This window comes from Oikopleura dioica, chromosome PAR, assembly GCF_907165135.1.
Source record: "Oikopleura dioica chromosome PAR, OKI2018_I68_1.0, whole genome shotgun sequence".
Classification (NCBI taxonomy): Eukaryota; Metazoa; Chordata; class Appendicularia; order Copelata; family Oikopleuridae; genus Oikopleura; species Oikopleura dioica.
This window is the reverse complement of record NC_137293.1, coordinates 12146955-12167479: the sequence shown is the minus strand read 5'-3', so window position 1 is coordinate 12167479 and position 20525 is coordinate 12146955. Positions and strand designations below refer to the sequence as shown.

The 20525-nt window shown below is 42.1% G+C and overlaps 10 protein-coding genes and 1 long non-coding RNA gene across 14 annotated transcripts in view; 10 read left to right on the top strand and 1 right to left on the bottom strand.

The window, feature by feature from the left end:
• Window positions 1-4524, top strand: part of LOC145700986 (peptidyl-prolyl cis-trans isomerase H-like) — an 85724-nt gene extending 81200 nt beyond the window's left edge. Inside the window, exons 2-6 of the mRNA XM_081778214.1 lie at window positions 3762-3865; window positions 3920-4039; window positions 4080-4206; window positions 4249-4340; window positions 4383-4524. Of these exons, the coding sequence (XP_081634340.1) occupies window positions 3770-3865; window positions 3920-4039; window positions 4080-4206; window positions 4249-4340; window positions 4383-4490 (543 nt within the window). The 5' untranslated portion in view covers window positions 3762-3769 and the 3' untranslated portion in view covers window positions 4491-4524. The remainder of the gene's footprint in view (window positions 1-3761; window positions 3866-3919; window positions 4040-4079; window positions 4207-4248; window positions 4341-4382) is intronic.
• LOC145703557 (protein ZNRD2-like) lies at window positions 318-1681 on the top strand. Its single transcript, XM_081780933.1, has 4 exons — window positions 318-440; window positions 524-537; window positions 1185-1338; window positions 1383-1681. The coding sequence occupies exons 1-4, from the start codon at window positions 318-320 to the stop codon at window positions 1638-1640; spliced, it is 549 nt and encodes a 182-aa protein (XP_081637059.1). The 3' UTR covers window positions 1641-1681.
• Window positions 1715-2861, top strand: LOC145704146 (geranylgeranyl transferase type-2 subunit alpha-like). The gene is made up of 3 exons (XM_081781585.1): window positions 1715-2376; window positions 2420-2542; window positions 2583-2861. The coding sequence occupies exons 1-3, from the start codon at window positions 1719-1721 to the stop codon at window positions 2822-2824; spliced, it is 1023 nt and encodes a 340-aa protein (XP_081637711.1). The 5' UTR covers window positions 1715-1718; the 3' UTR covers window positions 2825-2861.
• LOC145704147 (CDGSH iron-sulfur domain-containing protein 2 homolog B-like) lies at window positions 2871-3714 on the top strand. Its single transcript, XM_081781586.1, has 3 exons — window positions 2871-3042; window positions 3084-3177; window positions 3403-3714. The coding sequence occupies exons 1-3, from the start codon at window positions 2904-2906 to the stop codon at window positions 3539-3541; spliced, it is 372 nt and encodes a 123-aa protein (XP_081637712.1). The 5' UTR covers window positions 2871-2903; the 3' UTR covers window positions 3542-3714.
• Window positions 4525-4537: 13 nt separating the features above from the next.
• Window positions 4538-5893, top strand: LOC145700984 (uncharacterized). Its single transcript, XM_081778210.1, has 4 exons — window positions 4538-4786; window positions 4828-5168; window positions 5219-5386; window positions 5626-5893. Exons 1-4 carry the CDS (start codon window positions 4561-4563, stop codon window positions 5878-5880), a joined length of 990 nt encoding a protein of 329 aa, XP_081634336.1. The 5' UTR covers window positions 4538-4560; the 3' UTR covers window positions 5881-5893.
• Window positions 5894-5933: 40 nt separating this feature from the next.
• Window positions 5934-8638, top strand: LOC145700970 (uncharacterized). 4 transcript variants are annotated; one of them, XM_081778197.1, is made up of 7 exons: window positions 5934-6388; window positions 6453-6578; window positions 6623-6871; window positions 7265-7496; window positions 7542-7759; window positions 7812-8073; window positions 8117-8638. In XM_081778197.1, exons 1-7 carry the CDS (start codon window positions 5974-5976, stop codon window positions 8235-8237), a joined length of 1623 nt encoding a protein of 540 aa, XP_081634323.1. In that variant the 5' UTR covers window positions 5934-5973; the 3' UTR covers window positions 8238-8638. The 4 variants fall into 4 exon arrangements, with proteins under 4 accessions (XP_081634323.1, XP_081634321.1, XP_081634322.1 ...); XM_081778195.1 differs by having other exon boundaries at window positions 6620-6871; XM_081778196.1 differs by having other exon boundaries at window positions 5934-6394; window positions 6459-6578.
• A 16-nt stretch (window positions 8639-8654) lies between these two features.
• On the top strand, window positions 8655-9508 carry LOC145700971 (trafficking protein particle complex subunit 2-like protein). The gene is made up of 3 exons (XM_081778198.1): window positions 8655-8742; window positions 9021-9229; window positions 9286-9508. Exons 1-3 carry the CDS (start codon window positions 8691-8693, stop codon window positions 9415-9417), a joined length of 393 nt encoding a protein of 130 aa, XP_081634324.1. The 5' UTR covers window positions 8655-8690; the 3' UTR covers window positions 9418-9508.
• Window positions 9509-9526: 18 nt separating this feature from the next.
• LOC145700969 (protein DENND6A-like) lies at window positions 9527-15295 on the top strand. The gene is made up of 8 exons (XM_081778193.1): window positions 9527-9790; window positions 13422-13791; window positions 13840-14236; window positions 14281-14495; window positions 14538-14658; window positions 14701-14856; window positions 14900-15074; window positions 15115-15295. The coding sequence occupies exons 1-8, from the start codon at window positions 9562-9564 to the stop codon at window positions 15171-15173; spliced, it is 1722 nt and encodes a 573-aa protein (XP_081634319.1). The 5' UTR covers window positions 9527-9561; the 3' UTR covers window positions 15174-15295.
• Window positions 15204-16480, bottom strand: LOC145700973 (uncharacterized). Its single transcript, XR_014134247.1, has 3 exons — window positions 16349-16480; window positions 15589-15722; window positions 15204-15540 (listed from the first exon to the last, which is right to left on the bottom strand). It is a non-coding gene; the product is annotated as an uncharacterized LOC145700973 (long non-coding RNA).
• Window positions 16481-16936: 456 nt separating this feature from the next.
• Window positions 16937-19287, top strand: LOC145701876 (uncharacterized). Its single transcript, XM_081779091.1, has 3 exons — window positions 16937-17246; window positions 17288-17684; window positions 17727-19287. Exons 1-3 carry the CDS (start codon window positions 16937-16939, stop codon window positions 19285-19287), a joined length of 2268 nt encoding a protein of 755 aa, XP_081635217.1.
• Window positions 19288-19296: 9 nt separating this feature from the next.
• Window positions 19297-20382, top strand: LOC145703898 (uncharacterized). Its single transcript, XM_081781297.1, has 2 exons — window positions 19297-20061; window positions 20102-20382. Exons 1-2 carry the CDS (start codon window positions 19709-19711, stop codon window positions 20304-20306), a joined length of 558 nt encoding a protein of 185 aa, XP_081637423.1. The 5' UTR covers window positions 19297-19708; the 3' UTR covers window positions 20307-20382.
• The last annotated feature ends 143 nt before the right edge of the window (window positions 20383-20525 follow it).

Here is a 20525-nt window from a genome sequence, read left to right as displayed (position 1 = left end):
GGGCCAATCAGAAGCGAGTAGGCGGGCTGTTCAAAGAAGTGTAGTAAAAAAGTGGTTCGATCGAGCTCGCACTCCCGATTGGAGGAAAATTGCAAAAAATGAAGATCAAAAGGCGTGAAATTCTTATCAATGGAGATTCTGAGAGAACAGAGAGATTAGAAGAGATAATTGTTATGGTTTATTGATTCTGAAGGGGGCTTTTGTTTGTTTATTATTGGAGAGAATAATATTTCATTCGGGAATCACTGTTTTTCCTATCTTTTATTAATTTTTGAAAGTATTAAATAGATTAAATTAAACACATTATTTTCCGTAGAATGGACGATTCTGATTGGACACCGCCTAGCGAGGCAGAGCTAGAAATCTTGAAGCAAAAACGAAAGCGATCGGACCGTGTTTCCGCCCTTATGGGCCAATACATGCTCAAAGGATACCGAATGGTACTTATTCGAAATTTCTTTATATAAATTCTCTATTCGGTATTAAATTCTAAACGATTTTCCGAGAAAAACTTGCTTTTTAGTTGGACAAATATTGATGATTTCAAAAAACTTTTTGTGGGGCCGGAAATCGTAAAAAAACTGCAAGTGCAGTTTTCTTCAGCTCCTCGAGACGAATTGAATGATGGGTCTAACTCATGATAACTCTATGGATTTACCGGTTTACCGGCTGGTTACCGGAAAATACGTTGTCACCGGCCGTTTTTGTTCTAGAAGTGGTAAACAGATGCTCGACCCAGGAAACTGTTCCTTATAGTCAGTTCTATTGCAGGCTAAAAGATGAAAGTCGTATCATTACTCCGAAGAGAGTTATCATAAAAACAGTAAATTTTGCATAAATTTTGTTGTCGCTGCACGTTCCTGATTTTTAGTCCCATTTCCGCCAAAAATAGTTTTTTAGTGATAACTATCTTCTGAGTAATGATACGACTTTCATCTTTTAGCCTGCAATAGAACTGACTATAAGGAACAGTTTCCTGGGTCGAGCATCTGTTTACCACTTCTAGAACAAAAACGGCCGGTGACAACGTATTTTCCGGTAACCAGCCGGTAAACCGGTAAATCCATAGAGTTATCATGAGTTAGACCCATCATTCAACTCGTCTCGAGGAGCTGAAGAAAACTGCACTTGCAGTTTTTTTACGATTTCCGGCCCCACAAAAAGTTTTTTGAAATCATCTATTGCCCAGTCTGCTCGTCAATCCTTCTCCAAACTCCTCAAGCTCAAGGAGGAGTCAATTACTGCGTTAGTTGCGTCGACGTAGCCGCAGAAGAAGCCGCGGCTCAAACGAAAAAGCAGCCAAAAGCCGCGTATGTTCAACCTAAATCCAAACCAAAGGTAGTTTTCCTGTCCCTAAAGTATGAAATGAACTGTATTCGAAGGCGACGCTCGTCAAATCCTCAACGCCGATCTTGACAGTTTCAGAAGTCGCCCCTGTCGCCAAGACAGAAGATGTTGAAAATGTTAAACCTCGTGATTGGACATCTATGGACCGAGTCCAACAACTCATTGGCGCTAAAATGGTCGCCCTCGCTGAAGAACTCAACACCACAACCTCCCCAACTGCGACTAGAGAGCTTCTAGCGCTGATCAAGGAGTGTTCCGAGACTATTTCGCATGTAAAACATGCCTGTCAATGATTTTTCTTCCTGCCAATTTTAAAACTATAAATTTTTTGTTTTTAAAAATCCCTAATTCTCGCGATTTAAGATTGAGCAATGCATGGTCGCGTAAAAGTCAAAACTTCAGCCCAAAAAGCGGCGGAAAAAGAAGCTGAGCGAGCGCGAAAGCTTCAAGAATTCCAGAAGATAAAGAAGAAGCTCTACGAGCCCTCAGAGTCCAAGGTTCCCACGTTCAAACAACTTTTGGAAAGCACTAATGAATTTCTCCCGCCAATGGCAGATTATTTGAGCCAGAGTTCGACTCTGGCGTATTACATGAAGGACTGGCCGATTTTGTGGCAGCTTCGGCTCACGGCCCTCCGGCGAATGGCCACTTCAAAACAAGAAAAATCCTTGGAGACGCTTGAACAAGAACTAGATCTTACCTTCAATTGTCTTGTAGACAGTCCAAAGTCATATTCGACCTGGGCGCATAGGCGAAACATTCTCAAACTTATCCGGCAATTTGACGAAGAAAAAGGCCTAGAAATTTTGAAAACAGAAGTTGGGCTGACGGAAAGGATGCTGATGAGCAGGACCGAAGACCAAGTCGAAAACCAGGGCAGAAACTTTCATTGCTGGGACCATCGAAGGCTCATACTCAACGCACTCCCGCAAGACGCCTTGACAGAAATTCAGCTGACGACGAAGTTGATTCAAACCTCTTTCTCCAACTTTTCTGCGTGGCATTATCGCTCCAAATTATTGAATCTTGGTGAGTTCAACTCTCTAGAATGGGAAGATAACTTGTCCTTTAGAGGAAGAAGGAGTGGTTGAAAACGAAATGGATCTAGTCCTTAACGCTGTCTTCACGGACCCAAGTGATGCATCGAGCTGGATTTATCACAGGCATTTGATTTCCAACGCCCCTGACTCATCAAGTAAAAGCAATAAATTCTTTCCCATCTAACCCTCTCTCAGCATTAACAAACATCCTCAAGAGTCACGAAGAATCCCTCAACGAGCTCCTTGAGTTGGAAAAAGAAGAAGACAACAACGTCTCAACCCTTCGCTCCATCTCCCTTTCTTTGCTTGAAATCATCAGTCGACTGAAAAATGCAAACTGGGAAGCATCATCAAAGTTAATCCTCCAAGAGCTCATTGAAATAGATCCAATTAGAAAAGGATATTATTTGAGTAGAATATCAAAATTTCAATCTTGAACCTGTACCGACCTATTCACATGTTTCTTCATTCATATTTCCCAGCTCTTTTTTTAAATCATTATAGAATTTAGAAAACATGCCACTTGCTTGGGTGATCCAGGACGGTCTTGCCGGATACCTCAACAGTCTGCCAATTCCAAGATCTTTCGCCGATGTTGCGAATTTGTCCGCGAAAGATGTCTTGCATCTTACCCTCTTTTTCGGAACTACTGGAGGTTAGCATGTTTTCTTTTCTTGTTAGTTCATAAGAGTTAAGCTGGTGCGTGGTATTTGGCCGAGAAGTTGACAACTCCTCACCGACAAAACACGACTGTGAAGCTTGGAAGCGATAAGGTCGTCGATACTTTCAAGTAAGTCAATATTTCAACTTTGATTGTGGCCTCTGAATCGTTTTATTACAGCGGGAATTAAAGCTCTTATCAACAATCTATCTTTATTGAACTTCTTAGCGAACTCATTTAAAGTGGCCCAAGATTCTGGGTGGTCAGTTATTTGAAATGAAATATTCATCTGTTTTTACAAAGCAAGTTTTGTGTAACCCTTGTGAACTTTAAATTTATTCGAATTTTTTACAGGACTGAGAACATCGACGGCAAGGCTGTCTACTGCCGATGCTGGAAGTCCGCCAAGTTCCCCTACTGCGATGGTGCTCATAACAAGTACAACAAGGAGACCGGCGACAACCTCGGACCCCTGATCATTGCTAAAGAATAATTTATTGAATAACTAAATACAGAAAAGAAAATCAACCAAGTGTGCATCATTTCTTTTGATTAAAATTAATCTAAAACTGCATTCTTCTCAAAAATCAAGAAACAATCAATCATGATTAAAAAAAAATAACTCGCAAAACTGACTGAAATTTCCTTCAAAAGAACAACTTATTTATCGGAAATAAGCCGCTTCTGTTGACATGATTTCACATAGACTGCAGAAAAAGATATGTCGAGTGGAATCAAAGTCTCGAATCGCGACAATCCCATCGTGTTTTTTGACATTTCTGTTGGAGGCAAAGAAATTGGCAGGCTAAAAATGGAGGTTCGTTCTTGAGATTCTGGCAAAAGCCGAACCAAGTTTTAACTCTAAAATCAGCTGTTTCGTGATGTGTGTCCAAAAACTGCCGAAAACTTTCGTCAGTTTTGCACCGGAGAGCATAAAAAGGATGGAATCCCCGTTGGCTACAAAGGTTGCCTCTTTCATCGAGTTATCAAGGTACAACTGAGAAATTTCCGTCGTTTTCAAGAGATTTTAGGATTTCATGATCCAAGGAGGTGATTTTATTAACTCGGATGGAACGGGCCTGACAAGTATTTACGGTGGAAAATTTAAAGATGAGAACTTCGTGAAAAAACACGAGACTGCTGGTGTTCTGTCCATGGGTAAAACTTTCTGTAGAAGTTTAGGTATTGATGAAATTCTAGCGAACTCTGGGAAGGACACGAACGGCTGCCAGTTTTTCCTCACCTGCACAAAATGCGATTTTCTCGACAATAAACACGTCGTCTTCGGAAAAGTGAGACATCCTTACATAGTCTTGTGATAGACTATTTTCTAGGTGATTGAAGACGGAATGCTGATCGTAAGAAAGATCGAAAACATCCCCACTGACGGACAAAACAAGCCTCGAGTTCCTGTTGTGATCACGCAATGCGGGGAGATGTGAAATTAGTCAAATTTACTGCAACATAACTGCCAAATTGCTCATCAGTCTCTTACGCACGAGTCTTTCAGACATGAACGCCCTTTTGGGCTCGTTTTCGAAATTGGCTCTGGCCCCGACTCCGGTGCAAGTGGCAAAGAGAAGTTTGGCTACGACGTCGGTGGATCAGTGGAAGGGCCCGTGGAACTTTAGAGATGGTTTTTCGAAAATGGGAAAGTATCACTGGAGAAATGGGAATGGAATGAACAAGGGTTACTACAGAAGAATTAGGAAGGAGGAGCCATGGCTTCGTCAAAAAGGTATAAAAGCATTCAAGTATGAATTTCACTCATTCTTTCAGAATTCGCCCACAGACCAAGTCTTACAAAAGACCTGGATACACTTCCCATGTTCTGGATGATGGACCAGGTCAAGCCTGGCGACAAAGACGTAGCTCCGAAGAATCCACAACACCTTCAATCAGCTGGTAAACCAACAGGAGACATTATTCACGATTCTGATGATATGAACACCTGGCGCCGGGCAATGTACGATCGTGGCTTCGAAAACCCGGCCCGAGCAGGCGCCGTTGATGGCCCGATCCTTAGATACAAAAAGAACGTTGCGCAGCGATTTGCCCATCGAAAGCGTATTCAACTTCAATATCAAATGCACTTAATCAGACTTAAAGCCCTCCACGATGTAAGAGAGTGTTTTCGTGTTTTCGAGTCTCATGTTTTTTATTTATTCAGAATAAAGTGTTGCCGAAAGTGTTCAGAAGACAGGCGCAAGAGTTTTCATGGATGATGAATAATGGTCGATTTAGACAGTTGAAGAAGCTGGATAAGGATCCGTCGACGATTATTTGCAGAATTCATGGAAGACATGGCGGAAATCTCAGGCCAAGATTTGGCATAAAGGTACGTAACAATTATTTTTATATGCCACTACTTTTGTTTTGCTATCATTTGAAAATTAATTTTTACTGAAAATGATGAACAGTCTGTCATCATTTCATTCCATTCTCACGCCACTAGATGAAACTCTTTCAATAGAAAAAACCTGCCAAAAACATCAACTAGCGCCACATAGAAAACCTCTTCTTTTAGCGAACCTTTTTTGAACCCTTGTCAGTTTTATTTACAGCTTCTATTTACAGCGTCAACCAATGCGTTTGCTTATTGATTACAACGAGGGCGTTTGCGGCATTCAAAACGACTTCTGGGGCCGCCGGCAGCGCGAATTCTACGTCGATTTCCTCCGCCGTGACCCAACTAAAAAGCGCTACACATCAAGATGGTGGCGAGACGAAACTTATTACAGATATCGTCAGCTACCGTCGTATACTCAAAGTAGCGCTACTTGTACTAATTCTGCGGAAGCTCGTGAAATGTATCCTTCAAGTTCTAATTAGACGAAATGGTCAATTATAAATTACTCGCAATTAATTAAATTTGCTCACTTTCAGAAATTGTCCTCCCCGATTTGATCGGAAACCGATGTAAATATGCGCCGGTCGAAAACCAAATTTCGCCCGAGTGTTGGTACGAAGCCAAAATCAAATGAACCCTCCAAAGAACCCCTGTCGATCGCGCCCACTCTATCTCCCAGCGTTTCTCAAACTTCCATCTCGACCCTGTCCAATCCTTCTATCAAAACAGAACAAGCTCTAAATGAAACGCCTCCCACTGCGATTATCAGCAGTACTCCATCTCTTCCCGACGTGAAACCAGTGACACCTGACATTAAACCTATTCTACAAGCAGAACTTCAACCACCACGACTTCTCTCACCTCCACCACCGTTGATCAAGAAACCAGAGTCGCCAAAACCCTCTGCTCGTCGGGCAAAGACAAAGTTCCGCCCCTCGGGTAAAAGCTCGAGTCCTTCAAGAGCGCCGGCGTTGAATTTGTCTCTCTCAGGAAAAGGTCTAATCTTAGATTAAAGATTGCACGACCATCGGTTCAATTTTCAACCTTGAGAAAGTATCAGCGTTACCAACAACTCCCGTAGTTGCAGATCATCAGCTACAGACTCCCCCCGTGCTCGTTAACACTTCTTCTGCCCCTGAAGTTTCTACCAGCAGTTCTGCCGCTGATTTAATCTTAAAAGGTACTGCCTGCTTCTTTCCCTATAACAAACTATCTGTGTAGAAGTTGCAGTGCCGGAAAATGGAGCGCCAATGGATCCACCTGACGCTCCAGTTGTTCAGAAGGAATCCGTCCAAGACGCGTTGTTTCAATTCAAAGTACCTCCGCCAGAGATTGAAAACCCAACAAAACGGGCCAAGAAAACCCCCAAGAATCAGGTCTTAGCTATGAGTGTTTCTACTGGCAAGTCTTCGAGGGCAGAATCGATCGCTAGGAAGAAACGTGCCGAAGATACAATAAAGAAACACACAGCAGGTATCATCTTGATTCTCTTTTGTGTTGATATGTGTTGATTGTTTTGTGAAAAAGCAAACTTTTAGAAGAGCTCGATAATATAAGAAAAATCGGTAAACGGATAAGGCGGGAAATAGATTTTTTAAGACCTGGAAATTCACTTTTGAAAAGGCCATAATATCTATTTTTCAATATTGGACAAGCTGAATTGCGGAAATAATTATTCAATATTGAAAAATATACTGAAATCATCATAGATTACATTCGCTAGTAGAATCGGGAACCGTCATTTTAAATTAGTCTTTTATCCTTCTTGTTGAAATTTATAATTCGGGAGAGTGTTGATAAGAAACCACGGGTGCTAGATATTGAATTGTGCTGGGAAAGCTTCTGTCTAACCATGTAAATCCGTAGAGGACGGCATCATCGACAAGACCGAAGTGTCGATGTCGGACTTGATCCATGTCGGCGGCAAGTGTGGCACTTTCGAGATGAACTTCTCCAAGAAGCTTCGAGAGCAGCGGGAAGCTAAAGAACGGGCGACTACTGCTTCCCAACTCTCTAGCAAGAGCAACGCCACCGTTCAGACGGTCAAGTCAAAGCAGGAAACTGCTCCTACGCCGCAAAGAATCATGCCAAAGATCAGGTACACTCGCTTCTCTATCTAAGTTGATTTTCATCTTCATTTCAGAGTTATAAACGGAAAGATGGTTTTGGATCAAGATTCACTCTTCCAAAAAGTGCAGGCGTCGGAAACAACATTGAACACGGATGAAATTGTAGAAGACTTCGACTTGTTCGCCGAGAATGTGAACTCGTTGTCGTATAGGAAGAGAAAGCTCGCGAGAAGAAGCAAGAATTGGCATGATGACGAAACTGATAGGTTTTATGAAGCTTTGACGATTGTTGGTACGTTTTAATCGAGTCATAATTATCAAAAAGATTGATTGAACCATTCTAGGAAATGATTTTGAGGCTCTTTCGGGAGCATTCATTGGCCGATCAGCCAGCGAAATCAAGCGAAAGTTCATCCGGGAAAACAAGGCTGATCCAGCTAAGATAGATGCGCTTTTGAAAGTACACGCCTCGGGCGAGAGCGACTGGGATCTGACTAGATTGCGAGAAGCAGATGTCGAGTTCCACGCAGAAATTGAAAAGAAAGAGGAATTGAAACAAACCCGCAAGAGGGAACGACAGGAAAATGCGGCGAAGAAAGCTGCCAGGTACTGTCTACCCTGAAAAGTCTAAAATTTAACAATAACGAAGGCAAGAAAAAAGGAAACGTGAAAACAACAACACAAAGCTCACCCTTCCAGGGCGAATGGACATGACAAAGGTCTTTGGCACGGACAGCGCGAATCCTAATCCCGAGTCAACAGACAGCTAGTACCAAACTACACCTTTCTTCTGTCTGTTTTTCTTTTATTTATTACGAAAAAAATATTTATTGTACACACTTCTTCTCTCCCGTCTTCTACCTTCTCAAAGAAAAAAAAACATCAAAAAGAATAGTTCCGAGATTTAAGTGAAAATGTTCCTGTTCCAAAATCACTGTTCCCTACTTTGCGCATTTTCACGTTCCACGCGCGTTTTGTTTGAAAAGAAAAAAATCCACGCACGCAAACTATTTTTTCATTTTTCAATTTTTCATTATAATAGCTCAAAGCTATTGAAATTCGGAATTCGAAAAAATAGTCTATCGAAAGTTATTGTTTCACATTTTAAGTGTGACAAGAGTGTCAAAAATAAACTGCTCCTGCTTGTCTCTCTCAAATTTGAATTTGATTTTATTCTTGAGGAAAGTATTAAAACAGAGGATTGTTTTCAGAATAGGGAGAATATGTGTGACAGTTTGATGGTGATAGCTGCGAATAATACGCCAATTTATCAAGGTAAGGCTTATTATCGATATGTAGATAAGAAAATTTAGGCACTTCATTTCAGGGTGAAGTAATCTGTTAACTTTTGAATGATGTTGGGACAGTTATCTTTGATAGAATTGCTATTGTTTTCATTTTATCTTTATATTTTTTCTCTTTTCCCCATAATACTCACACTTTTCTGGAAATTTTTCTGTTGGGAAAACTACTTTTGTGGTTTCAATATGGGCTAAACCACCGCGGCTTCTACCCGTTTATTTGCTGACCCACTTTTCATATTTACCTTTTAGGCTTCAAAGAAGGAGCAAACGAGCTGGAGCTCTCATTCTGCGCCTACAGCTCACTGGACGTCATGGACGAGAAAACCACGGAAACGCAGGATATTTTCTTGGGCACACTGTATGAAAATGAAACACATCGGGTGTACGGCTACTGCCCCCCGAGCAGGATGAAGTTTTTAGCACTATACAAGACGAGCAATCAAATTGTAGAAAATCAGGTGAGAAAAAATATGAAGGGTTAATTCATCGTCGACAACTCATTAATTCATCGTAGGTGAAAGCGAAACTGCGAACTCTTCATACAAACTATATCAAAGCCTCTGCCAATCCATTTTACCAACACGGAACGATCCTGAGCACTCCTTCTTTTGTCGCTGCTTCGGAAGAGCTCATGTCTCAAGATTGAAAACAAGCTTTTGAAAACATTCTTCCTTCATCCTTTCTGTTCGCCAACTCCTTTTTCGAACTCCCATTTCAAAGATATCTAATTAATCATTCAACAAAAATTGAGAAAATCTCTTCAGATAATGTTATAAAAAGCGTTTTCGAAATGTCTGAAGAATGGGGTCGGTTCCACGAGTGGATGAAATGCGTCGGCGTGGTCACCTTTGACCTGGAACTTGGGCAAAAGCTTGAGTACTGTTTTCCTCCAGATGTCAAGCTCGGGGAGAAGGAGACTTCTGATGTCTGCTACATGGCGTTTCCAGACTCAAACTCGAGCAGCGAGCCGGAGATTGATGAAAGGTTCTTTATAAGTAGGGTCCACGCTCAAAAAATAGGTACCCGAAATAGAGCTCCTATAATTCTCAAAATTAGATATGTAAAACAACTATAAAAAACAAGCATTTTGACCCTTTTTCAAAAAAAATCTATAAAAGAGTTGAGAAATAATGATGCCTCAAAGTGGGCAAAAATGCAAAATCACCCAAGAACGCGTGTTTTTTTAAATTTAAAATTGTAAAAATATGTTATTTTGAATTCTTAATTCGAAACTAAAATCCTTTTTTTGGAGGATGGCCTAAATTTTACGAAATCGACAATTTTCCGTAAATTCTGAGCCATTTTCAAAGAGCGCGCGGCGCGATGCCTCAGGCGGTCCAAGGGTGTCCACAAAGAAAACAAAGCAGAGCGCTGTCTGGCGCTTCAGCTAACTCAGGTAAGCTTCATACAAATGGCTCTAGAATAATAAATACTAAGAATCAATTTAAAACTACACGTTAGAAATTTAGACAAGGGTCAAAATTTTAAATTTTTCAAAAAAACTCGATCAATTTATTAATTTATTTCAGACAATTATCTCTTTCCTATGGAAGTCAAAAATAAAGAATTCTCAGGCTTTAAAAACCTCCGGATGTCGGCAAAATGACCATTTTAGGAAAACAAGGAGAAAAGCCCCATCCCTGGCTTTTAAATTTAAATGGGCTTGACGGCCCTTCGGGCCGTCTCAGCCCCATCCCTGGCTTTTAAATTTAAATGGGCTTGACGGCCCTTCGGGCCGTCTCAGCCCCATCCCTGGCTTTTAAATTTAAATGGGCTTGACGGCCCTTCGGGCCGTCTCAGCCCCATCCCTGGCTTTTAAATTTAAATGGGCTTGACGGCCCTTCGGGCCGTCTCAGCCCCATCCCTGGCTTTTAAATTTAAATGGCTTGACGGCCCTTCGGGCCGTCTCAGCCCCATCCCTGGCTTTTAAATTTAAATGGGCTTGACGGCCCTTCGGGCCGTCTCAGCCCCATCCCTGGCTTTTAAATTTAAATGGGCTTGACGGCCCTTCGGGCCGTCTCAGCCCCATCCCTGGCTTTTAAATTTAAATGGGCTTGACGGCCCTTCGGGCCGTCTCAGCCCCATCCCTGGCTTTTAAATTTAAATGGGCTTGACGGCCCTTCGGGCCGTCTCAGCCCCATCCCTGGCTTTTAAATTTAAATGGGCTTGACGGCCCTTCGGGCCGTCTCAGCCCCATCCCTGGCTTTTAAATTTAAATGGGCTTGACGGCCCTTCGGGCCGTCTCAGCCCCATCCCTGGCTTTTAAATTTAAATGGGCTTGACGGCCCTTCGGGCCGTCTCAGCCCCATCCCTGGCTTTTAAATTTAAATGGGCTTGACGGCCCTTCGGGCCGTCTCAGCCCCATCCCTGGCTTTTAAATTTAAATGGGCTTGACGGCCCTTCGGGCCGTCTCAGCCCCATCCCTGGCTTTTAAATTTAAATGGGCTTGACGGCCCTTCGGGCCGTCTCAGCCCCATCCCTGGCTTTTAAATTTAAATGGCTTGACGGCCCTTCGGGCCGTCTCAGCCCCATCCCTGGCTTTTAAATTTAAATGGGCTTGACGGCCCTTCGGGCCGTCTCAGCCCCATCCCTGGCTTTTAAATTTAAATGGGCTTGACGGCCCTTCGGGCCGTCTCAGCCCCATCCCTGGCTTTTAAATTTAAATGGGCTTGACGGCCCTTCGGGCCGTCTCAGCCCCATCCCTGGCTTTTAAATTTAAATGGGCTTGACGGCCCTTCGGGCCGTCTCAGCCCCATCCCTGGCTTTTAAATTTAAATGGGCTTGACGGCCCTTCGGGCCGTCTCAGCCCCATCCCTGGCTTTTAAATTTAAATGGGCTTGACGGCCCTTCGGGCCGTCTCAGCCCCATCCCTGGCTTTTAAATTTAAATGGGCTTGACGGCCCTTCGGGCCGTCTCAGCCCCATCCCTGGCTTTTAAATTTAAATGGGCTTGACGGCCCTTCGGGCCGTCTCAGCCCCATCCCTGGCTTTTAAATTTAAATGGGCTTGACGGCCCTTCGGGCCGTCTCAGCCCCATCCCTGGCTTTTAAATTTAAATGGGCTTGACGGCCCTTCGGGCCGTCTCAGCCCCATCCCTGGCTTTTAAATTTAAATGGGCTTGACGGCCCTTCGGGCCGTCTCAGCCCCATCCCTGGCTTTTAAATTTAAATGGGCTTGACGGCCCTTCGGGCCGTCTCAGCCCCATCCCTGGCTTTTAAATTTAAATGGGCTTGACGGCCCTTCGGGCCGTCTCAGCCCCATCCCTGGCTTTTAAATTTAAATGGGCTTGACGGCCCTTCGGGCCGTCTCAGCCCCATCCCTGGCTTTTAAATTTAAATGGGCTTGACTTAGGCCGGGGCCTCTACCTAGCTCATTTCATTAAGTCAAGCTTTGTCCCCAACCCCACCCACACCCGTATTTTACGTTAGACCTATCGTTCATTTATTTTATATAATTATGGTCTTTACAAAAATAAAGAAATACTTCTTTTTTTATTTTTCAAAAATTTTTATTATGAGTTTATTTTTTATTCATTTGATTTCTAGTTAAGATTTTATTTAATTTCATTAGTGTAATTATCCTTATTTGTAAAATAATGGATTTTTAAAGAAGTTTCGACGTGGCCACCCTTGCGATGCCCCTAGGCCATCGCGCGCTGAGCGAGCTGCGCGCCGCTGATTTTTGCCTTTTTAGGGCCATTTTTACGGGATTGCTGGGAAAAAACTTCATCCTCCAAAAATAAATTGGTCGATTTGGGGTTAAAAAAGGGCTACGATTTCGCCTGTGTTAATTAAAATTTTATAAGAGCCGTTCTTCATGGTTTTTTGGGTGTTTTTTCTTCATAACTCCTCAACCCTTTTTCATTTCGGGTTGAAATTTAGCTTGTTTTACTCAGCTCTTCGAGATCTTCATCTTTTATGTTGATGAAAAGACCTCAAAAGCAATATTTAAAAAGTTTTATTTTTTGAGCGTGGACCCTATTTATAAGACTTGCTATTCGTCAAAGGAAAGGGTTGAAATAATCGGGAACAAACCAGTTTTTATCAAATAAGAAAAGGTTCGATTCTTATCACAATTTCTTAGATGTTTTGGGCATATATATGGGTCCGGAAGGCCAAAATTTTTACAGCTACAGTCGGAGTCCAAAATAAGGGACTTTTTTTGCTCCAAAATTTTTGAAAAAAGTCCCTTAAATTGGGTCATCAAAGCAAAAAATATGTCGCTGCCAAATTTTTTCAAAATATATTTTTTGCGGCAAAATAAGCTGAAGTCATTGTTTTTGTGGCTTTTATGACATTTTTGAAAGAGGAAACCATATACTGAAAGGGAAATCACTTCAGTTTGCGGCAAAACTGATTGAAATCAAGGTTATTGATACCATTTATTGGCTCTCAGCTAACCGAAAGAGCTTACTAATCTCAGAAAGTCCCTTAAATTGGATTTTTTTCTGCCGCTGATTTTCGGCATTTTGAGCCAAAAAGTCCCTTATCTTGGTGTCCCTTATTTTGGACTCCGACTGTATTCTAAATAGCCTGTTCAGTTTTCAAAATTTAGTATATAAAATGCTTCTTAGACATTCCTTGCAAATGTTTCATAGCGAGAGCTGATGCTACCTCATTAATTCTGAAAATAAACCCCTTTCACAGCAAAGAAACAAATCCAACCGTGTTAAAAATCCACAAGCGTTTACGCAACGAGTCCGAGCGTTACCTCGAGCCAGAAACTCGTCATTTCTCCGGCATTGCCTTTTTCCGCCAAGTACGCGATGCAAGCATCCACCGTGGCTTTTATCAAAAAGCAGTTATCATCCTATCTCAATTACCATTCCACAACTTGTTCCGACACATTATCGATCTCACCGCGCCCGAGTTCTTTTCCAAAGGAGAAGCGGCACTAGAATCTATGGCGGCTGCGGTTAATAGATGGCCCAGTCCCATCGCGGGTGAAACGATGGAGTTGCCCTTTTTAGGAAGTGTTCTGCGAGTCAGATTGCCAGCGTACGGAGAGGCGCAAACTGTTCGGTGAGATATTATCTTCCTTGATTTCGAAAAATAAAATCGAATCTACAGCTCCGTCGAGTCCAATCAACTCCTTCCGACAATGGCTCCAAGCCGCGGAACAACTCTTATTCCTCAAATATCCGATCTCGATCTCTACCGTCCTCTCTACACCGCCTTCTATCATCTTGGTGTTCTTTGGGAGCTAACTCTTCTTGGTGAGCCACTTCTGGTCGTCTCTGCGACGCCTGAGCAGTGCTCTCAAGCTGTTCTAGGGCTTACCTCACTCATAAGGCCGTTTCATTACTGTAACGAAATGCGGCCTTACTTTACTATCCACGACTCTGACTTCAAAGATCTGACGCAGCCATTCACCAATAATTCCGACAGTTCAACCGATCAAAATAAACGGCGCCAAGGGCTTATGCTTGGCGTCACGAATCCATTTTTCTGCAAAACTCTTACCAAGGTAAAAGACTATTTCACTCTCTCAAACCCACACATTTTTTCTAGTGGCCACACGTTTTGAAATGCGGTGGTTTGAACGACAAGATGTCCAAGAAGACTAAATCTCTGGACAAGATCAAAACGCTCGAACTCAATCCTGGCTTCTTTTCAAAACATACTGGCTATTTGGACAAGGACAAGGCCAGCATAGAAAAAGTCGTGAAGAATGTTTTAAGTAACACCAGAAGGCCACCTGAAGTTGCTTCTGCAATGATCAGAAGGTTTGTTGTCTAATCCAAGGGCCCTCTGTTCACGAATTTTAGATATTTCGCAACGCTGACGAGAAGCTTTGAGTTTCCCCTGGAAAGATACATCTCCTCGCTTATGCCATTGAAAAAGCAAATCGACCCTTTTAAACCTCCTCCTCCGCCTCATCCTTTCGAAGTTCCCCCTCTTTACTTTCCCCTTTCCTATCAATTCTTTTAGGTGAAAACATTTCTACAAAGCTTGAGTCGATCGGGACCCCAATTGACATCGTCAATAACTGGCGACTGGACATCACTGTATCGGGAGTTTTTCAGAAGACCGAATTTCTTCGGATGGTTGGAGCGAAAGAAAATTGAAATGAGAGACAAGATATTGGTAAAGAGACTGTTTCTAGTGGACAGATTGTAACTTGCTTTAGGAATTACACGCAGAAGCAACGTCTGAAGCAGACGTTCTCGGCTGGGCAGAGGACAAGACTGAAGTTGAAATAATGGATTTACTCTTACAAATGAAGCAGAAAGTCAAAGATCTGGAACAGCTTAAGCTTTTTAGATTGAAAAATGGTGTTATCTTGCAAATGGAACATTTAAAAGGTAGCTTTTAGTGATCTAAAATCATTCACTATTATGCTAGATTGTTTACCTTACGACACGCAGAAAATTTTTCAAATGCCGCAGCCTACAACATTGTGAACAAATTCTCCTTTCGTTACTGTAACTGTATCTTACCTTACTGCTCATTCTTGTGATAATTTATTCATTTTTCCCTTGTTTCCAAAAAAGGTGCAATTCATAAACTCGAGAACGAACAAGAACGTGAACAGTTTTGTTTTTATTTTTCTCGGGGTGAATACAGTAGATTTACAATTATAGGGAGGGAATGATTGAGGTACGCTTGAGCAGAGAGTTATTTTATTTTTTCATCGAGAGAATTTGCATCTTCAATCTTTCTTGAGCCCCAAGAATGAAGATCACGATTAGATCAGTTAACTGAGCCTAGTAATCTGGGAAGTCTTCAAACACCTCCTCGATCTTGTGCCAGGGATGATTTTGGTCCTTACTGAAGAAAGGAGATTAGCCCTGAGCAAATTTTGATCCAGAATCTTACCCAACTTCTTGAACCAAATTTTCAAGGGCTGTAAGCGAGTCGATTTGAAAGTCGTTCTCTTCCATGATTTCAACTGTTTCCTTTCTTTCTTCTCGTATGAAAAACTCGTTTTTTCGCTCCGTTCAATTTTCTCTCTAAATTGAAAATGAATGAAAATAAAGGGGAGGAAAGGAGTAATTTCTCGTCTGGAACACACACTCAACACGCGCATTAGATTCTGCTTATTTTGATCGGAGCAATCAAGCGATAAGCATAAGCACTTTAAACTGCATATCCATTTGATATGTCTTGACAGGTGCATCTAAGATATTTCGGAAACAATAACAGGGACTGATTCAAGCGTAGTTGCCGCTCAAAATCAGGAAAAACCGTCTACTTTCTCAAAATGCGAATTCCAGAAAGATTCATCTTCAAATGGCCCTATAAATTGAGGGATAATTATAAGTCCAGGTTTGTCTGAAGGAGTGATTTAATCACTTGCAGGGCTAATTATCTTTGATTTACTTTATGGACGGGCCGTGTTTTCTTTTTAATTTAGAGACGACTGTTCTAATTGCAGTCGGACTTTATTGATTTTCCTTTTTTTTCTACAAAATTCATTTTCTTTGAAGTGCTGTATTTGCTGTACAATAGTTTTCTTGCTTGGAATATCATCAGGTGGAGGGTTTACGATTGTAAAGGAGCCTTTTCACGATATAAGTCCGAGATTAGATTAAAGGGTTAGGTATCTATCGGTTGGGGTTTCTCTGAAAGCTCTTACCAGTGTATGATGTGACTCTGTTTCGTAAAAAGCTCTGAAAATTATGGCACGGTTGTGTTTTGAGGAAGTGTAATTTTGAAAAAAGTAAAAAACGCGTGCGCGACGTGTGAACACCAAATACGACTGGAGCGCACTGAGTGAAGTTTGAGCTACCTTTCAACTCACGCGCGATCTTTGGTGGCTGCGCTTTTTTGCAACTTCCGGAATAGAAGAAAGGTAGTAGGTATTAAACTAACAACGCGGTGACTTTGCCAATCTTGTCGAATTACGACGGCTGCCGATCAAATAAACCTACTTTCCGCTTAGTGTACTGTTTCTTCGATACCGATAGAACTGGCTTTTCGATTTTTATTGACTGCGAAAAGGGTTGGGAAAGATGCTTCAAAAGTTGGAACTTCCAGAATTATTTGTTGATTTACAGCTTCTTGAGAAACTTCTCAAGTTCGTACGAGCAAAGAGCTTAAGACTGTAATCCTGATTGACAGGGAATTTGCCTCTTGTTCAAATACGAATTCTGTCCTTATGAGTTCTTGTTAGATCAAGAACCTCAGTGTCATTTTCTCATGGAATGGTATTTCTTCACCTAGAATGCGGCAATCAATCGACTCTGGGATCCGAGACCGATTTAAAAATGAGCTCTCTTATCTCCTCTCATGCATCGGAACAAAGTTTCCTCGACGAGAAGCGAACAGATATGAGCAGCGAATGATGCTGACCATGGACGACCCGGCAGATTACTTTATCAAAATGAGCACCTTGATTCTGTCTGTGAGGAAAAAGCTGCCAGATCCAAATGAGCCGGCTAAAACGAGCTATGATTACGGACACGACGCGTTTATGTTGACAGTATTGGAGTATTTTGGAAAACGATTCGAATTTTTAAAAAGATCTAATTTAGGTTTGGAAAAGCTTATTTCTTTCGACTTAATTCTCTTTTAGCCGCTGGAAAATTAGTAGACAAGCTTCTCGATCCCGCTATTCCACCTGATGCTGCTGTTGAAAAAGTCAAGGCAGAAGTAAAAAGACTATTTTCGCTGCCAACCGAAGTGAAAGACACCCTTAATTTCCTCCTCAACTATAATCTGAAAAACTACGACCTCAACGTCATCAATATCATTGCTGCTTATCGAACACGAATGCTCCCTGGCTTTAGAAGTTTGTGTAAAAATGAAGTGAAATCAGCGGCGCTTGAAATTCCGCCAAAAGCGTTTTTCGTTCCATTTGAAATGGCGCTGCTTGCTTATCAGGATTTTATTGAATACAAGGGATTTGCGCTTGGTAGGTCGTTGGATAATGGAGAAATGATTGATGTTGGGCACTCAGAGATAAAAGCCAGGTAAACTCACTTGAAGTTCTATCTTTCAACCGTTGGTTTTAGATTCCAGTTCATCCCTTCAGTAATCGGCCTGGGAATTGATGCAGACCAGCCGTTCTCAATACACCCTCGCACTGCCTTCCGACGTGAAAACTTCCGTTTCTCGCAAAACTACCTCAGCACAGGCCTTACCATCGAGTATAAGGGAAGTTTTCGAGGCGCCGTGCTGATCGGAACCTGGTGGTGCGCGTTCGATGAGTCAATGAATGGCTCGTTTGCTGTTTGGCCGTTGAATTATGAAAATTACTACTGTCCGACTCCAGCACTTGAGGAAAAGAGAGGAGAGAGGAATGAAAATGAAGCAGGCATCCTTTATGTTGAAATCAACAATGAGGATATCTCTAATGTCGCGAAAGTTAACGAACGAATTTATAGACACATCGACAGGGTTGAAGAAGTTGAAAAGAAACAGTTGCTAGAATATGACTCAGACGGAGATACCTTCTCTGATTGCGTTTCCGATATTTACGAAGACGTAGAGGGGGAAGTCCAAACCACGTTTGTCATTTGTTCCGATTGCGTTTTATCGCTGCCGAATGAATCGCTCACTGGAATTCAATATTTCAATTGGGCAAGGAGATGTTGGAACGAAACGGAAGTCGAACTGCCACTTTTTGACAGCCAGGCGGTCAAAGTAGCTGTTGACATAAAAGAAGGTCGCATTCCAGAAACGATTCATGATTATCTACAGGTCTTTAGTCTTGGAGTATTTCTACTGGAGCCGAGGGTTATGGAAAAAGTAATTGAGACCTTTTGCGAAAACGAAACCGATCCTGACTTTGCCCTATATATTATCGGCATGAAGGAAATCTTCGAACTGCCCGTATTCAACACTGATCGCCTCTACGACTTCATAGATGTTCATTTCACCTCAGCAATCGAATCTCGTTTATGGGTGCAGCTGAGCGAGACTCTTCTCCGCAGGATCATTAGAAGGACTACCCTCTATATTCTTGACGACCGTGCGATCATTTCCGGCGTTAAAAAGTGGCTTGACGCAAATATGAGTGACGACGACGAGAACTACTCACGCCTTGTCACGTCAATGTCGACTTATGTGACTGAAACGCCCCCGAAAAATTGGAAAAATGATGAGCACTGGTCCTGGCTCATGGATGAACTTGGTCTTGAAACGGTGAAGTGCTGGGATGCACTCTTTTCTGGTGAGAATGGTTTCAGATCGAACCCGCGATTTCCCGAAAAAATCTTTTTGGTCGCGCGAAATTCAATAAACAAGCCGTGTATCTATCAACAAAGCCCTTATTACCAAGATTTCAACTTCATTACTGAAATTCCCGACATGAACTTTCCCGGCGATGCTGGCCATATGGTGCCTTTACAGTCAGATTTCGGGACCATGCTGATATTTTTCGGAGGAGAGCTCAAAAAGTCAGTTTGGGCATATTCTGTTACGTATGCTGTGTGGTTTTCGCTCCCTGCTTTGCCAAGAAGGGTGTGGAATGCGGGAGTTCAAACAGTTCATCATCAGGAAAGGTGGCAATATTTTCGATTGCTCGTTTATGAAGATAATTTTGTTCAAACCTTGAACAAATTCGCCACCTAACTCCAGAGCGCCGGAGATTTTATCTACATCATTGGCGGTTACGGCAAGTACTCCGCGGGTGAGGAAGGGCCAGCCAAGGGTATGGACTTTATCCGCTTCTCATGTTCTAAAATCGATTGGAATGAATATATTTCTGACTTCTACAGTTGCCGACACAGCAAGAACTCAGACAGCTGGGAGCACTTCAGCTGTCCAATTATCAGAGCAGAGCATCACACGGGCGCGAACTTGTGCCTGGTGGATCTCTTTTCGCGAAAATCGGTTGAGAGGCGCCAAAGAACCATACGCACACATATCAGTTCAGATGCCCTCTACTTGCTCGTAATTGGCGGGAAATATCCACATCGAAACGCTTGCAAAATCTCATCCCTGGAACCAGACGAGTTGATCACACTTGTACCACTTGGAACGCACAAAAAGGATGACCTCGCGAATCTTGCCACAAACGATGAAATTATCATTCCAAACATTCTCCGACGTCCAACAAGGTTTAAACCTCTATTCGAACAGAAGTGACAGCAGTTTATTCTCAATCTCAACGGCGACAAAGCTTGACCTCAGCTTGGAGCAATTGGTGCTGACTGGAAACTTGCCGATTACGAGAGAAAATGGAAAAATGAAAAGAGCCTCGAAATTCTTCCCTCAACCCTTGGCTACATCTCAAGAATCGTCACAGGATTGTGTCTCTAAGACGGATGTTTGCTTACTCGCAGAATATGCTTTTTTGAAGCAAGTTACATTCCCTCTTGAAGCATTTGTCTTTCCAAGTCTAAGGTAAGTTTCAAGTCCGAATCGTAAATAAAAGACATTCTAGCAATGCGAAAACTCCTACCCTAAACTTCCTCGGAACGCCTCGCTGGGGAGGGGACAGTCTTCTATTATCTTACGATATTTTCAATTCAAAACTCGAAGAGCTACGAGAAATACCCGACTTCAAAGTATCTCCAAATTTATCTGGCCTCCAACAGACGCACTTCTCACTGCTCAAATCCTTATTCTTCAATTACGTTCATCTTTAACTTCAAAAACCTTCAGTTATCAGTTTCAAGCTTTTCTTTTTTGTATAATTGCTGCTACAAAAAACAAGCGTGTGCCTTCATTCAAATAAATTAATATTTATTGAAATTGACCCCTTTTTTACGAATAAGTGCCAAAACAACTTATCAAGTGGACATGTCATATATTATTTCGGTTACATTTAGAAGGATATACAAAACAGTAATATTCACAATGTTTAG

What these genes read in the sequence shown, in the direction of transcription:
- LOC145700984 (XM_081778210.1), top strand. Translation starts at nt 4,561, where the DNA reads ATGAACGCCCTTTTGGGCTCGTTTTCGAAATTGGCTCTGGCCCCGACT. An exon ending in GACTTAAAGCCCTCCACGAT is followed by an intron (nt 5,169 to 5,218) that starts GTAAGAGAGTGT and finishes TTATTTATTCAG; the next exon opens with AATAAAGTGTTGCCGAAAGT. An exon ending in GGCCAAGATTTGGCATAAAG is followed by an intron (nt 5,387 to 5,625) that starts GTACGTAACAAT and finishes TTCTATTTACAG; the next exon opens with CGTCAACCAATGCGTTTGCT.
- LOC145704146 (XM_081781585.1), top strand. Translation starts at nt 1,719, where the DNA reads ATGCATGGTCGCGTAAAAGTCAAAACTTCAGCCCAAAAAGCGGCGGAA. An exon ending in CTCCAAATTATTGAATCTTG is followed by an intron (nt 2,377 to 2,419) that starts GTGAGTTCAACT and finishes CTTGTCCTTTAG; the next exon opens with AGGAAGAAGGAGTGGTTGAA. An exon ending in CAACGCCCCTGACTCATCAA is followed by an intron (nt 2,543 to 2,582) that starts GTAAAAGCAATA and finishes ACCCTCTCTCAG; the next exon opens with CATTAACAAACATCCTCAAG.
- LOC145700969 (XM_081778193.1), top strand. Translation starts at nt 9,562, where the DNA reads ATGTCTGAAGAATGGGGTCGGTTCCACGAGTGGATGAAATGCGTCGGC. An exon ending in CTCCGCCTCATCCTTTCGAA is followed by an intron (nt 14,659 to 14,700) that starts GTTCCCCCTCTT and finishes CAATTCTTTTAG; the next exon opens with GTGAAAACATTTCTACAAAG. An exon ending in AAATGAGAGACAAGATATTG is followed by an intron (nt 14,857 to 14,899) that starts GTAAAGAGACTG and finishes AACTTGCTTTAG; the next exon opens with GAATTACACGCAGAAGCAAC.
- LOC145704147 (XM_081781586.1), top strand. Translation starts at nt 2,904, where the DNA reads ATGCCACTTGCTTGGGTGATCCAGGACGGTCTTGCCGGATACCTCAAC. An exon ending in CTTTTTCGGAACTACTGGAG is followed by an intron (nt 3,043 to 3,083) that starts GTTAGCATGTTT and finishes ATAAGAGTTAAG; the next exon opens with CTGGTGCGTGGTATTTGGCC. An exon ending in AAGGTCGTCGATACTTTCAA is followed by an intron (nt 3,178 to 3,402) that starts GTAAGTCAATAT and finishes AATTTTTTACAG; the next exon opens with GACTGAGAACATCGACGGCA.
- LOC145703557 (XM_081780933.1), top strand. Translation starts at nt 318, where the DNA reads ATGGACGATTCTGATTGGACACCGCCTAGCGAGGCAGAGCTAGAAATC. An exon ending in AACCTAAATCCAAACCAAAG is followed by an intron (nt 1,339 to 1,382) that starts GTAGTTTTCCTG and finishes CTGTATTCGAAG; the next exon opens with GCGACGCTCGTCAAATCCTC.
- LOC145700970 (XM_081778195.1), top strand. Translation starts at nt 5,974, where the DNA reads ATGCGCCGGTCGAAAACCAAATTTCGCCCGAGTGTTGGTACGAAGCCA. An exon ending in CGCTGATTTAATCTTAAAAG is followed by an intron (nt 6,579 to 6,619) that starts GTACTGCCTGCT and finishes CTATCTGTGTAG; the next exon opens with AAGTTGCAGTGCCGGAAAAT. An exon ending in TGAAGCTTTGACGATTGTTG is followed by an intron (nt 7,760 to 7,811) that starts GTACGTTTTAAT and finishes GAACCATTCTAG; the next exon opens with GAAATGATTTTGAGGCTCTT.
- LOC145701876 (XM_081779091.1), top strand. Translation starts at nt 16,937, where the DNA reads ATGCGGCAATCAATCGACTCTGGGATCCGAGACCGATTTAAAAATGAG. An exon ending in TTTAAAAAGATCTAATTTAG is followed by an intron (nt 17,247 to 17,287) that starts GTTTGGAAAAGC and finishes ATTCTCTTTTAG; the next exon opens with CCGCTGGAAAATTAGTAGAC. An exon ending in CACTCAGAGATAAAAGCCAG is followed by an intron (nt 17,685 to 17,726) that starts GTAAACTCACTT and finishes CGTTGGTTTTAG; the next exon opens with ATTCCAGTTCATCCCTTCAG.
- LOC145700971 (XM_081778198.1), top strand. Translation starts at nt 8,691, where the DNA reads ATGTGTGACAGTTTGATGGTGATAGCTGCGAATAATACGCCAATTTAT. An exon ending in TAATACGCCAATTTATCAAG is followed by an intron (nt 8,743 to 9,020) that starts GTAAGGCTTATT and finishes TTTACCTTTTAG; the next exon opens with GCTTCAAAGAAGGAGCAAAC. An exon ending in ATCAAATTGTAGAAAATCAG is followed by an intron (nt 9,230 to 9,285) that starts GTGAGAAAAAAT and finishes AATTCATCGTAG; the next exon opens with GTGAAAGCGAAACTGCGAAC.
- LOC145703898 (XM_081781297.1), top strand. Translation starts at nt 19,709, where the DNA reads ATGACCTCGCGAATCTTGCCACAAACGATGAAATTATCATTCCAAACA. An exon ending in TTTGTCTTTCCAAGTCTAAG is followed by an intron (nt 20,062 to 20,101) that starts GTAAGTTTCAAG and finishes AAGACATTCTAG; the next exon opens with CAATGCGAAAACTCCTACCC.